This window comes from Symphodus melops (genome assembly GCF_947650265.1).
Source record: "Symphodus melops genome assembly, chromosome: 14".
NCBI lineage: Eukaryota > Metazoa > Chordata > Actinopteri > Labriformes > Labridae > Symphodus > Symphodus melops.
In genome coordinates this window covers 11,991,462-12,006,015 of record NC_136704.1, presented here as the reverse complement: position 1 = coordinate 12,006,015, position 14,554 = coordinate 11,991,462, and the positions used below count along the sequence as shown (strand labels likewise).

The window sequence follows — 14,554 nt, the reverse complement described above, 5'->3', positions numbered from 1 at the left end:
GCACACAAAGTCACACATACAACAAGCAAATGTCCTTCATACACTGAAATAGTGAACACAGCAAGAATGTCAATGTGTTATGTTCTGTTCGCTTATTAAATGCAAACATAATCTTAATGTTAACATGAGTCATTACTTGTATTAAGCAAACCTGATGTGTTTGTCTTTTTGTTTCAATTCCTCTAAATGCTTAAATGTTAATGTGTGTTTAAATGTCTGAGTGGTTCCCCTAAGCCAATTTCATTCACTTTTATCAGTCTAGATGTCTGCCTTTGGTCTATCCTTCCGCCTCAGATTTAAGAGGAAGCTCATCGCAGCAGAGAAGAAGGCAGGCACGCAGAATAGTTATCATCGCAAGGTCACGCATACACACACACAGGTTCACAAACAGATAAGACCACCTCAGAAACGGAAAATAACTACAATGGGCAATTTACCCAGAACAGGCAGGGATGATGGCCAGGGCACAGATGCACGTGCACACACACACACACACACACACGCACACACACACACACACGCACACGCGCGCACACACACACGCGCACGCGCACACGCACACGCACACGCACACACACACACACACACACACACACACACACACACACACACACACAGCTGTGCCTCAGGGCCAAGGTTCTGGCAATGCATCATTACCCTCCCTTGGAGGTAATTCCATATCCCAGCATGCATTTCTCATGTGGAGAGGAAATTACCCCTGGGCCGTGCTGAGAGCCAATAGAGTGTGTCCTCTCTCCTCTATCTGTATCTTTCCCTTCCTGTTTTCTCTTTCTTTAAATCCCTCCCTCACCCTGTGACTGCCTTTCACACCCTTACTGTTTTCTCTCCCTTGGCCTCTCTCCCTGAGTCACCCTGTTACTAAACCATTCTTTTATCTTTCAGTCAATACCATTTCTTTTCTTTTTTTTACCACCTTTCCCTTGCCTTTGTGTTGTGTAGAACACAGATTAATAACAAAGGACAAAAAAGACAGACTGACCTTCTAAATTACTGTCCCCTCTCTCTTCCTTTTATCAAGCAGCTGTTAATTGTAGTTCCTCTTCGAACACACACATTTAACCCTCAAATAACTGTATGATCTGTTACTGTTTTAGAATTAGAAGGGGTTTTTACAGAAACAAACATGTTGCTTGAAAGGTTCCTGAATGAATTGCACCAGCTATCTTTGAGAATTTTAGTTATCTTTATTGGAACCTGCATTCTTTGTTATAGACTTGTGAATTACCTTAGGTTATTTGTAAGTATGCTTGCAAAATGGTTGCCACCATGATTCAGAATAAATGAAAGTGAAAATGTTCAGTTTGTAGTTTCTATGATGATGCAAAGAGCAGAAGTTGTATTATAATAACAGCTGGACAGAATCTGTCAATGCTGTATGTCTAAACCAAAAGTGCTTTTGTACGCTGAAATCTTTAAACCCCACTGGGTTTTATTGAGTTTTTGTATGTGGGGCTGAAACATTTAAATTTAGTGAATACATATGTCTCTGTCCATTCTCTGATCATTGTGCTGAAACCCTAAAAATCCATTGTATTTGCTGTATTTCTGTCCATGGTGCTGAAATATGAATGTCCAGAGTATTTGCTATGTCTCTGTCCATGGTGCTGAAATCTGAATGTTCAGTGTATTTGCTATGTCTCTGTCCATGGTGCTGAAATCTGAACGCTCAGGGTGTGTTCGAATTGTCTTTTTTTGCTTAGGAAGGTTCCTAATTGAGTGAAATGACCTGAACGCTTTTAAGTGGCGTCCATAATAAGAGCCGTGGCAATAATTAAAGCGACTGTTCACGATAACAAACAGTATGTTGGAGGAGAAACGTGGAGCCAATCTGCATTTGGTTTTAATATTGATTTGACCTATAATTTCTTACTCTCTTTGTATTGATTTTATTCTTTTATTTTGACTTTGTGTGTGAAGAAGGTGAACATGCCTTTTATACATTCTTGTATAATTTGTAGGAGAGATGCTTTGCCATTATTTGATATTGATTCAAACGTGAAATTGTAATATTGACAAGTCATTAACTCATCGATAATAAATAGAAAAAAAAAACCTTGAACAATCTTAAACCCAATCTTTTGGCAATAAGGACTATTTCACCAGTAAGAAGGCACAGGGGAAAGATTTTTAGATGAACTTTTAGTAGTATTGTAGTTTCACCACAGCAGACCCACAATACTAACCTCCGCCACCCTCACATTATTAGGTCGCCGAGTGGAAATGTAGTCTGACTGTCAAAACAATGTGACCACCTTTACCTAATTCCGTTATGATTTCTCCAAACACCTTTCTCTTAACCCCGTGAAGTTTTCCACAGGGTAAAGATAAAGTGGATAGGGAAAGGAGATAAGCGGGACAATTTGAATGCACCCTCAATGTTTTCTTTTTGTATCTCTGTCCATGGTGCTGAAATCTGAACACCCAGTGCATTTTTGTTCCTCTGTCCATGGTGCTGAAGCGTTGAACTCAACGCTATCTTGTGTTTCTGTTTAATGAAAGGTGTGTTTTCATGGTTCTCTTCATGTGTTATACTATTGTAATATATATATATATATATATATATTTTGTAGAGCACCAACATTTCATCTCCATGAATCTTTGTATCCCTTCGGACTCGCACACACACACACACACACAATAATATGTACCTTTTCTCTGTTAATTTGGCTACTCTTAATAAGATTTAGGGAAAAACTTGTAAGTTGAGTGACGATGACCATGTAAAGAACACATTCTAATAAATTCTTGTTAATATAAGCGAGAAATGAAAATGGAGAGAAGTACTCTAACTAAGTACACAATACAAATGGGGCATCTTGTGCTAAACTGGATACTGTTGAGGGAGTATTGTATCCACTACAGTGAGTAGCAGATCCCCTGTCTGTATATCAGCCTATGGTCAAAACCTACCACACATGTACACATGCTGCAAGGGACTCAATTTCCATTTAAAGCAGGTATCCTGCTGGGGAGTCATACATAAACCATGTTTTCAAGACAGAGCAATTGCACCTACACAAACAGACAATGGATAAAAAAAGGGACTACATTGCTCTTTAACTCTCTTATACACAACTGAACATGAATAAACACTGACACTTGTGCCAACCTGACAACAAGAGTAATAACTGCAACAATTCCTTCTCTCTTTATCTTTGCTTTACACGCTCATATATGCATACAAAAAGATGTCATGGTCCCTTAGACTGAATATATTGTATAGAAATACACACTTTAAAAAAAAATGTCACTGTCTCCCTGTCTATGAATGCCTTGAGCATACTCAAACACCCCATTTTCTTACACACACACACACCTCATATATACACAGGGTCACCACTGACCATTGCACAGTTTCATAAATAGAGGAAGGGTTTTTAGGCTCTGAGCCAGCTAACAATGTCAGTGAATAGTGAGCAGTGACAATGACATGTCACCCCACATCACATCACATCAAGCTCCTGTAAATAGCAAGTCTTTGTCAGCAGCTCTATTGTATGTGCTACAGAGTATAATGGGTCCAATGTGCAGTCCGTTTAACCTTTTCCTATACAACGTATGTTTGACATCTTTTGTGGAAGTGATTTGGCTTCAACCCTTTTGATAAATGTGTGACAATTTCAACAAGATTATTTAAAGGCCCGGTGATTCAAACGGACTGAAATAGTGATTTACCTTAATGAACTACAAGAGCGAAACAAAACCATCAGCAAGATTTTATTTTAAATGCCTGTGACCTCTGCCACTGAGTCAGTGTCAGATAAAATGCAAGATGACCTTTTGTTTTTAGTCAGGAAACCGTACCTATGCATGCATAGGACGAGAACAGCAAAGAGATAAGGGTGTTGAAATTGGCACAAATCGATAGTTTCTCACAGAAGATAGAGAACGTGTAAATGAGCAATGTTTGATCTAAGTGAGACAACTTTGATTTCTCTTATCTTGAAGTGCTGTGTCTACGTCACAGGCTGACTGAGGGAGGTAAGTCAAGCACACCACCACAGTTCAAACAATACTCCAGTCCTGTATTTGACAATCGTTCTGCTTCTGTCCCTCCTTTTTCCTGTCGATCTGTATTTTAACCACAATAGGAAAACTCCACACTCACTGCCAGTCTTCATTCATGATGGGGTTTTTTTTTTCACATTGCACTATCTACCTAACCTCCCATGCTTTGTAACCTGGCTCCTAACATCTTGGTCTCTAAATCCCTGAGCTAATGTTCATCTCTCTATCTTCTCTGTCTTGGCTCACAAACCAAAACTATATCTTTCATTGTTGCCTCCTTCCTTTCTTATTCCATCTTCAGCCCCTCAAGGTATGCCTCCCTTATTCCCCAAACAAATGTCTCTCTTTGCTTCTTCACTCAAATGAGACTATTTCAATCTCTTAAATATGTTCTTTCTTTTTTCCTTTATTAATGTTTTTTTGACTTCCATTACACTCACTCCATTAGTTCTGTAGGATTGTGTCTAAAATGTTCTTTTTCATCTTATACCGTACATTGTTTTTAAAAGTCAACTGAAGGAGGAGTCATGTAAAATATGCTCTGCTTCTCTTCCCATCTTAATCTATCTATCATCCTCCATTTCCCCCTTTCTGTCAGTGTCCCCTCCTCCTGTATTTCCTCTGTATTTCCTCTGCATTTCCCCCTCTCTTCCTTCTCTTCAGCTGTTTATTTGCAACCTCCCTTCAAGCGTCTTCACTCCCTTTCTTCCTTGTCTCCTCCCGACACTTTCATCCATTAGCAGTTATTGAATTTCCTCTTTGTGTCGCTGTCCTCACCTCTGCTCTATTGCATTCACTCTGCTGCTACTTCTGCAACAAGAATGGCCCCTTAATGTGTTACCAGAAGACACATCTAACTGGACATAATAATACAGGAACATACACAGTCTATCTATAGAGTAGAAAATGTGCTGATTCATTAAAAAGGGTAAACCATATTGTTCTTCCCGAGACACACACTCTATGTTCCTTGTTTCTAATTGCTGCTAACTCATTTAGCACTTCATGTTAGCTCGGCTAGATCCAATTACTGCGAGAGAGAGAGTAAGGTATGAGTAGGAGGCCATTTAACCTAATGACAAGGAGACATGTTACACATAGCACCATTTCAATGAAGAAGATTGCAGCTTACAGACTGCAGAAAAATCCAATTTAAAGAATTTAAAGACACGATAACTCAGGGTTTAAAAACAAGTCCATTATAAAGAAAGTGAATGAAATTAGTATATTGTGTGTTTTCAATCTTGAAACTGTGATTTCTGTAACTACAAAGAAGAAGAAAAAAGAGAGCACAACAAGAATGTTCTCATTGCACAAAGGAGATGTTTACATAATTGATGAGTTACACTTTTATTTTCCTTTTTTTGAATAGTTTCTAGTATTTTGACTAATGCAATATAAATACAATTTATTATTCTTGTAATCGTTATGACTATTCTTTTAATAAAAGAGATTCAAATATTATTAATCTTTACACTCAGCAGCAAAAAAAATTTTTTAACCACTTATACAGTTCAGTGGAAGTAAACCAAGAGATTTACTTAAGAAATGGTCCATCGTTCCACTTTAAAATGACATCATACATAACTCCTTTACTTTGCTATATAAAGTAAAGAATAACGTGTCTGTAAATACAGAGAACAGATATCATGGTCTAAACATTTTTAAATTGTTATTTTTGGGCTTTTTGCACCTTTATTTTAGAGAGGGGGGGGGGGAGTCAGGGGTCAGATTTGAACCTACATGCTTGGAGGACCACAGCCTCCGTACATGGAGCATGCAAACCAACCACTACGCTGCTGGTGCCAAGCTGTAAAACCAATTTAAATTGTTACTTGAACAAAAGCATGTTCTGGATGTGATTAAGGGGAGTTTTAATGTAGAGTCAGTAAGTATTTTTGTTACGTTTACATGCCTGTATGGTTTTATCCTGGTTGTAGTAGAACAATGAAGTCCTATTTAGTTGGAAGCAGTATTTGGAACTTGGATAACAAATAAAAACTCATTACAGCTAGCTTAAATTAATAAAAAACAAACAAAAAAAACAACAACATAAGCTGAGCTCTTCAACAGCACCAGACTGCAGCTAGTAAAGTCTCATTTTTTTTCGAATGATCATAAAAAAACTTTGTAACTTTTAATTAAATAAGGCTTTATTGAACTCTGCAGGGTGCAGTGAACACACGCAACAACTCTCTGAATATTGGATCCCTGAACAAAATGGCTGCATTTATCTAATAGTGGTTCAGTGAGGTTTATTGTCTTAAATAAGGTGTGAGAGGAGGAAAAACAAGATGTCTTTTTGGCTCTGTGGATATGCAGTTATATGAGCCTTACAGCATTAAGGGAGGCTCAGCGATCTCTTATGTGCACTTGTGATAGCAAGTTCGAGTGCTAATGACTCCAATGGGCCAATAATAAACACTTTCTTGCAAGTACAGGAAAGATAATAGTTTGTAAATCTGAGTGTGTTTGTAAATTAAGTTAAGTTCCTATAGCAGCCTATATATGGTTTGCAGAGCCTCTTTTTTTAGAGACAACAAAGTAAGAATGTCTGAAAATGTAGTCAAAAAAGCTGTCTATCTGTATTTACTTCCTATGGAAAATAAAAATACTAAAATCTGCAACCATTGCCTTTCATGTCTAAATAAATGCAAATGAGTATTTTCTTTAGTAGGATTTTTAAAAATCTGTTTTCATCACCAGATGAAGAATATGTTGAAGAAGTCTGAACACATTTCAGATGGATGGGATGTGAAGGTTGGCTGATCAAAATAATTTTGATTTTGATCCATGATTTATTAAACTGAAAAAAAAAGTTGCTGAGACTACTTTGACCTTATACTGTATGCAATTAAAAAAAGTAGAGATTTGCAATTTCGCATTTTGGCTTGATAGATGTAACAATTAATGTAATTAATGGTGGAGAACAAAAATGGGCTATACATATATCGATCTTAACAATAAACCCATTGTGCCACTTCAAATACCAGGCTGTCTGATAGGTGCAGTGTTATATGTTTTCATAACTCATCGCCCTATTATTAATCTGTCTCAATTGTCAGACATGCTCCATGTCTGTGGAACATTGCAGTGTACACTTTATCTGGGTGACCTGTGCTCACCTTTTGCCTCTTCTCTCAACAGTGTCTCTTTGAGAAACTTTATTTCTACCTTCTGTTGCAACTCTTGAAGTTGTTGCTGTGTGACTTATGTGCCTTTGAAAAAGAAAAAAAAACTGGCTGGTATATATTCGCCTAAAGAAAATAAAACACAAACTTGTTCTTTGCGGATTCAGACAGATTTCCTGTGTGTACACACAACTAACTGCAGCAGAGTACAAACCACAAAGGCTTTCCCGAGTTGCTCTGAATATTAAAACATTTTTTGGTTTTTACAAAGCGAAAGGGCAAATGTCCTTCCATGAGTCATTATAGGGGTGATTATTTTACATACCTAATACATGAACAAAGAAAATACACATTTTAAGAATTCTGTTTGATTTACAAAAGGAAATCGAGTTTACATCAAAAACAATATGTTTGTGTGTAACAAAATAAAGTCTCAAGCTAGTCCTTGCGATAACATTAATAATAAAATGCCATAACCTCATTATCAACTTCATAATTCTGAAGTCTTAAGATTGTTCATTCAAAAGGCTGCGCACAAGCCATCTGTTCTTTTTTATTGCTTTTCTTTGTCATTGTTCTTCATTATTCTCTCCCATCCTCTCGCTCTTATTCTGTCATATCTTTATATGTCTCTCTCGCCCATTCTCTCTGGCTAACTTTCTCTATCTCGCTCGCATGTGATTGACAGCTGCTGCTGAGACTTGATCCACTCACGTCTCAGGCCCTTTTACTCTGTAATTAAAGGAATTATACATCAATAGTTCTGTGAAATATATAGAAATAAAGAGGGGAGAGAGAGAGCCTTGCTTAATTGTGACAACAAGAGGATAGAAGTGATCACAGCCCAGTAGGATTCTTTAAACACAGCATGACACTGAAGGAGATGAACTAAAGCTTCTAAAAAGCTGCATAAAGAAGAGAAACAAGGTCTTTTATTAGCTTTTCATTACGTTCTATGTTTATGTTCCGCAGTGTATTGATATCTTTTTTGAAGTGTCGGAAGAAAAAAAAGTCAATTCAGCCTTTTATGACTGTATTCATCCGTATATCTGTAACACCATGCACACAGTATAAAGCTCTTGATTGTCAATGTGAATGTTAAACAGAGGTTCCCAAGTGTCGCTGTTGCAGATTCCTTTAAAATTTTAAATTGCAAAAAGTTGAGGATGTTTGCAAAATATCTGTATTTTTTCCTAAGACGTTTATTTTTATAGCATCAATTCGCTCCAAATCAATGTCAAAGATAAGTTATAGTTGTGTGTGTCTGATGTGGTGACTGTTTAGCATTTGCAATCAAATCATTCAATCTCACTAAATCTCAGCTTTCAAAATGCCATCAATCACCTCATGGTATATAACGTTACACATTAGATGTCCAGTGTGTCCCGAGTAACACACCTGCACACACACACACACACACGCACCACTTCCGTCCTACCTGGGGTCTTTTTGAATGGAGTCAATGGAAGGGGAACGCTGCAGGCTGCCTTCTGGTGGCAGGGCAGGTCCAGACTTGCTGTAGGGCGATTCCACCACCGAGGGACAGTACTGCAAGGTGCGGTAGGGGTCCGCCACATAGGGGTCTGAGCCGTACAAGTCTCCGCCTCCACCACCACTGCTTGTGTAACCTGGTCCCACTGTAGCATAGTTGTTATTGCCGCCACGGCTGTAGTTTCCTGTGGCAGTGCCATGACTGCCTGTGCGCTGCAAAGGGGCGGAGTCGACACCAGGGGAGGAGGGAGCTATGGTGGGAAAGTAGGGACAGAGGACATAACTTAGGACCTGGTCATGTAAACGCTGGGTCAGGTCTACAGGGCAGAGGAGGGGGCAGAAGAAGGAGAGGAGCGGAAGGGAGGATAAGACACAAGGAAAGAGGATAGGAACAGGACAGGATGTAAAAAAAAAAATAAAAAAAAGGAATTATGGAGGTAGAAAGTCAGACACAGAGATGAACAGGTCATCGGGAGAAGACGACCATGTTTCCATATGGACGGATAAATATCAGCCACATGCCCAGATTAAACAAAGACCAATGTTCAACAGAAGGAAAGGTTTGAAGAGAGAAAAGAGGAAATATTAAAAAAAGAAGCAGACAAAACTTTCAGATCATTTAAATAAATACTTCAATGAATACATAAAGAAAAGAAAAAGACCCTGAAAATATATCACAGAATTAACTTCCCTTATTTATCAACATGTCTACATTTTATTGACAATGTTAACTCGTTACTAAACTAATACACTTCGGCTATCTTTACAGGGATTGTCGTCAATTAACAGAAATACACAAGACCAAAATATAGAAAGGAAGTATTATTCCCACGTGAAGAACAGCAGTCCAGTAAAAACCCACTCTCAAAGTACAACTCTGAGGGATTGTAAACAGTTTGCTTTGTCACTCAAAAGCCTCATTAGCAGCTCATTCCCATGCAATGAAAAATGGAAAGTTTGCTGGTAAGGGAATTTGCAGGTAGCTCGAGGACAATTTATTTTTTTTGCACGATCAGATATTTGCATGGTGAGCTAAAGGGGACTACAGAAATACATGAAGAAAAAAAGAGAAGTCAAAAACGTGATTGAAAGTAAAATTGAATAGAGATTCACAAATGGATATTAGCAGACTGCAGAGACACAGCAGCTGACACCTTTTCCCCCATTTGTGTTAGAGCAGCAAATTGGTGATATATATTAAGGTGTTAATGTGAGACTCAGGGGGATCGTTTCTCAGGTTGTAAAAACACTGAGACAGACGATGTGGGGTGGATCCGTCTCATATTTCATTAGTACCATACCATACCGGTATGTGCACGCAGAAACACAAACATGCAACAACAACAAAAAGAACACTATAATCGTGTTCTTTCAGGGATCTGTAATAAATCACAGCGCATTGAAATCAATATAAGGCCTTGTGGCAGGCTCTGGCTATAACACAGACCCATAATGTATGGATAGTTGGACTCTTGTGCACATTTACACACCATATAAGCCCTAGCAGACATACTCAATGATAAAAGGATTGGAGGTCATAAGAATGAAAGTGTCTGTGCTCAGGTTGACTAGCTCATCATTATGTGACCAACAAACTTTGCTCTTTAGCGCTGTCTTGAGTGGTGGCATTTACTTGACCTTCACAACCCTCTTATCTCTCTGCTTTTTATCTGTCTCGCCACTCGAGTGGCGAGATACACGCACAAACATGCAGCTGCATACACACACGCACACACACATACACACACACACACACACACACACACGCACGCACACATATTCTCACGTCTGATCCGTCCCAACTATTTGAACTATAATGCATATAACAACCAATCCTGAAAAATCACTCTCTAAAGTTCTTATTTAAATTCTTCCCACCAAGTGTGCTAAAATCCATTAGTCGGCCCACCAGAGGCACAGGGAACCTTTTGGATGATGTAACCACATTAGCATATTTTTATTTCCGAACTCTAAAAATCAGGTTAACAAATATCCTTTGCCAGCCAGAAAGGGAACATTTCAACTTTCAGACTCTGCCACGTAAAGCCCAAGAGGCTAAAGGCTGTGTGTGCTCCTCTACTGATGCCCCAAATTTGACAAAGATCCAAAGAATTAAGCAGTGAAAAGAAACAGAGAGAGAGTCTGGGGGAAAAAAAAGAAAAGAAAATTACTGAGATGGAGGAAACAAGAGGCGAAGGAGTTAGCAACAGTACAGCCCCTTAGAATAGAGGGTATAGGAGGGTAATGAAGCAGAGTTACTCCCATCAGAAGCAAATCTCGGTCTTTTCTGTGCTCTTTGAGTGCTGTCTGTGGTTTTTCTGTCTTTCTGAACATCTCATTAGTAGCAAGTGCTTTAGGCTTACACCACCAGTATCAGTGTGTGCTCACCGAGAAACTTGACACCCAAATCGGACAAACCCCAGAGTAAAAGGGATGTGGAGGAGAAAAGAAAAGCAAACACACACACACACACACACACACACACACACACACACAAAATGCCTGTCAAGTTAGTGTCCTAGCTTCTGCTGGGACCACAGAATAGGGATTTCCTTGGGTACACGTTGAAAAAAGGAAAGTGGAAGAGAGCAGCAAAGATGGAGGGGATTGCTAGGAATATAAAGAAAAAAGAAATCCCCAACAATGTGTTACTGACAGCTACCCCCTACTTTTTTTATGTATTACACTTTCTTCCCCCCTTAAATCTTTGTGTCTGCTCCCTCTCTCTCTCTCTCTCTCTCTCTCTCTCTCTCTCTCTTTCTTCTTCTCCTTCACCTTAAGTAAATGGAGTGCTGCTTAATTCATCATTTGTCCAGGTAATGGTGTGTTCTGACTGATGACTTGACCTTTGGGGCCATTATTGGCTCGCAAAAGTCATTGTGTGGGTGTCTGTTTTCCATACTTGTGTGCCAGAGTGTGTGTGTTCTTGTAGTCCAGCCTTATAGAGCACCAGGACTAGATTTTCAACTTTTTGGAGTTTTTTTTACTTTTATTTTATTTTTTAACACAGCCATTTCTTGGTTTATTACATTATTTCGAGAAGCATTCTTTTATTTTGCACACATCTGAGTTTAACTCACTCAGATGCTATACTGTAGAACTCTTTTCACAGACACTGTACAGAAATCTCCTGAAAAACTCCAGAGATTACCCGGAGGGGCTGTATATGAGAACGCAAACGGCCACAGTTTTCGCTCTGACTTTACCCAGAGTTTCTCCTGCCAGACCCCAAGTATTTTTTCAGCAGTCAGAGTGGGCTGATGTGAGAACATTGCAGCAGATGTTGTGTAGTACAATTCACCTTGAGCCAATAAGATGGAGAGTGACGTTTCTGTACTGTGACTACTGAACGGCTGCATTATGTTGTTCTTTTTTTTTCTGTTGTCATTCCATTGGAATAAACTATTCAAATTATAGCGTTGTGTAGTTGACTGTTGCTTCGTCTGCTACTTCACGTCCCCCCGTCTGTGTCATGGTTTGGTTCTGTATGTCGTCTTGTTTTAGTTTTCAATCTTTCCTTAGTGTTCTGTGTTTATTTTTCCTAGTGTTGATTGTTTCCCTTGTGTGTTTTAATGTTTCCTAGTCTTGTTTAGTCTTTAGTGTGTTTCCCTGTGTCCTCCTATGTTGCTTCTAAGTTTATTTTCTGTGTTGTGTTTTTAGGTTTCTAGTTTGGTGTTACACAATAAAGAAATAAAAATGATCCTATATAGTATATGTGAAAACGGCTCTAAGCCTGGCTTACACCCCCGACTTCTAAAAAGAAGCCTACTTTCATTTTCTATACTAACACATTTTAGCTTTGCCAAAAAAAAGTAAAATAAAATAAAAAAATCATTATTGTGCTTTGTAAGAAATGAAAATATGGAGTCAAGTCAAGTCTGTTCTATGGAGTAAAGGAATACAACTCTCAAAGGGACTGCTTGTTGTCTGGAGGTCAGATCAATCTTTCCTGGTTTATAGGAAGTCGGGACATAAACCCTGATAAGTATTCATGACAGAGCATCAAGTTGATTAACTTAATGTTACATTTCTATCCGGGTATAGAAACACACTCTGCCAGGTAAGTGCAGGGACGTCCATTCAGGGAGGATTCCATTGCTTTTTCCCCCTTACACCAAAGCCTTCTAATACACAATTAGTCAATACTACTTAAAATATACACTTTAACGAAAAGAAACCAGAACACTTCTCAGACCAAAGTCTAGTCCCCAAATAAAGATTTTTACAATTCTGGGTAGAATCTTCAAATCGAGGTTAGATGTGGGGAAATGAAATATCAAACACATCAAAAGGTTGTCTCAAGTACAGGAAGGGAAAAGGGAATTGGAACGCGTGTCTGAGGCTTGGACTTCCTTGATAAAGACCAGCCTTGTGCCGTTTCAGAAATTGTGAATATTCCTTTGGTGTACCTGCAAAAACACAAAGATACATAAACAGCCACACATGCACCCTCCACTAATACCTCTCCCACTGACACCCCAGCAGCATGAAATCGTGTTTGAGAGGAAATAAAAGGGCGGGTGTGTCTTTGTATTCCCTGGCTTTGCCTAGAGTAAACAAATCGCGGCTGTGCTCCTGCTGGCAGATTAGCGACAGGAAAGGAAACTCTATTAGTCATTTGACACTGTGATACCTCTGCAATTAGCCGGCCGGCTGAGGGGATGGCTAGCTTAGAGCGGTGCTGAATTTTTTTCTTTGGGCTGCTGAGATGAGGAAGCTCTCGCTGAATGTACAATAGATTGAGGAGAAAAAAAAGGAGAGGGGGGAGGGAGAGAGAAGTAAGGGAGAGCAGCAAAAAAAAAAAAAAAAAAACAACTAGGAGATCAAACCAATCTGTGGAGCTTTCCATGTCCATTCTCCCTTCTTGTTCTTTCATCTCTGCCTTCATTTCTTTCCATCCTACTCTGTCTTTGTCACTGTCTTTTTCTCCATCACTCCCCTGCCCTTTTCTCTCCTTTACTTCTTCCTTTCCCCCTCTAAATGTGTCCATTTCTGTCTCTACCTCCATCCATCTTTCTCTTCTGAAACCTTTCCTTTAATTCCCTGCCCTCAGTCTTTGCTCTAGTACACTCTGGCTCTGCCTCCGTCTTTTTTTATTGTCATCCCCTCTCCATCACCCATCCATTTCATGTTTTTCTCTCCCTTTCTTCTCTAACACCCTTCTGTCTCACTATCTCTCCCCCTCTATTGTGGTTGTAGTAGACTATGTGATCAGAGCTGAGGACATGTCCTTTCTCTCGACACGCCTCAGCGCTCAGCACGATTACACAAAACTCCCTCAGTACACTCTCTATCGCTGTCACAAACACACAACCGCAGAGACAAGCGCACGCTTACAAACAAGGATTTCTAAATATGCAAGTGATTGACACAAACTAGATATTTGTACCTATAAGGTCACACAAAAACATGAACACCTTGCTTATAGTAACTGTTGAGGCAAACACACACACACACACACACACACACTAGGATGTGCAGAAGCGTAAGGATTAGTTTATCCCTAGGAGAGCCTCCTGGCCAACATGCAGCTCTTGATGTTCTTGAGCTTGAAGCACTGGACAACACACACATGTAGTCACACACAGACACACACACACACAGACACACACACGCACGCGCACGCACGCACGCACACACACACACACACACACACACACACACACACACACACACACACACACACACACACACACACACACACACACACACACACACACACACACACACGAACCATTACTAACAAGTATACAGTGTTGTACAGTGTGGGAGCTGGATGACACTTGTCTCCATGAGTCGAGGTGCCATGTCTTTCTCCAAGCATACCACTTAGACACAGCATGGGCTTCTCGGCCAATGGCTGCTGCTGAATGTTCAAGCTGTGAAAGGACAGCAGTGGAAGT

At 39.5% G+C, this 14,554-nt stretch overlaps 1 protein-coding gene across 2 annotated transcripts in view; it reads right to left on the bottom strand.

The window, feature by feature from the left end:
* The window catches only part of ctnnd2a (catenin (cadherin-associated protein), delta 2a), a 244,958-nt gene that overhangs the window by 86,289 nt on the left and 144,115 nt on the right, over nt 1-14,554 (bottom strand). Inside the window, exon 12 of one of the 2 annotated variants that reach the window (XM_079361441.1) lies at nt 8,599-8,968. In XM_079361441.1, coding sequence (XP_079217567.1) covers nt 8,599-8,968 — 370 coding nt within the window. The remainder of the gene's footprint in view (nt 1-8,598; nt 8,969-14,554) is intronic. The other variant, XM_079361442.1, reaches the window with a different exon arrangement.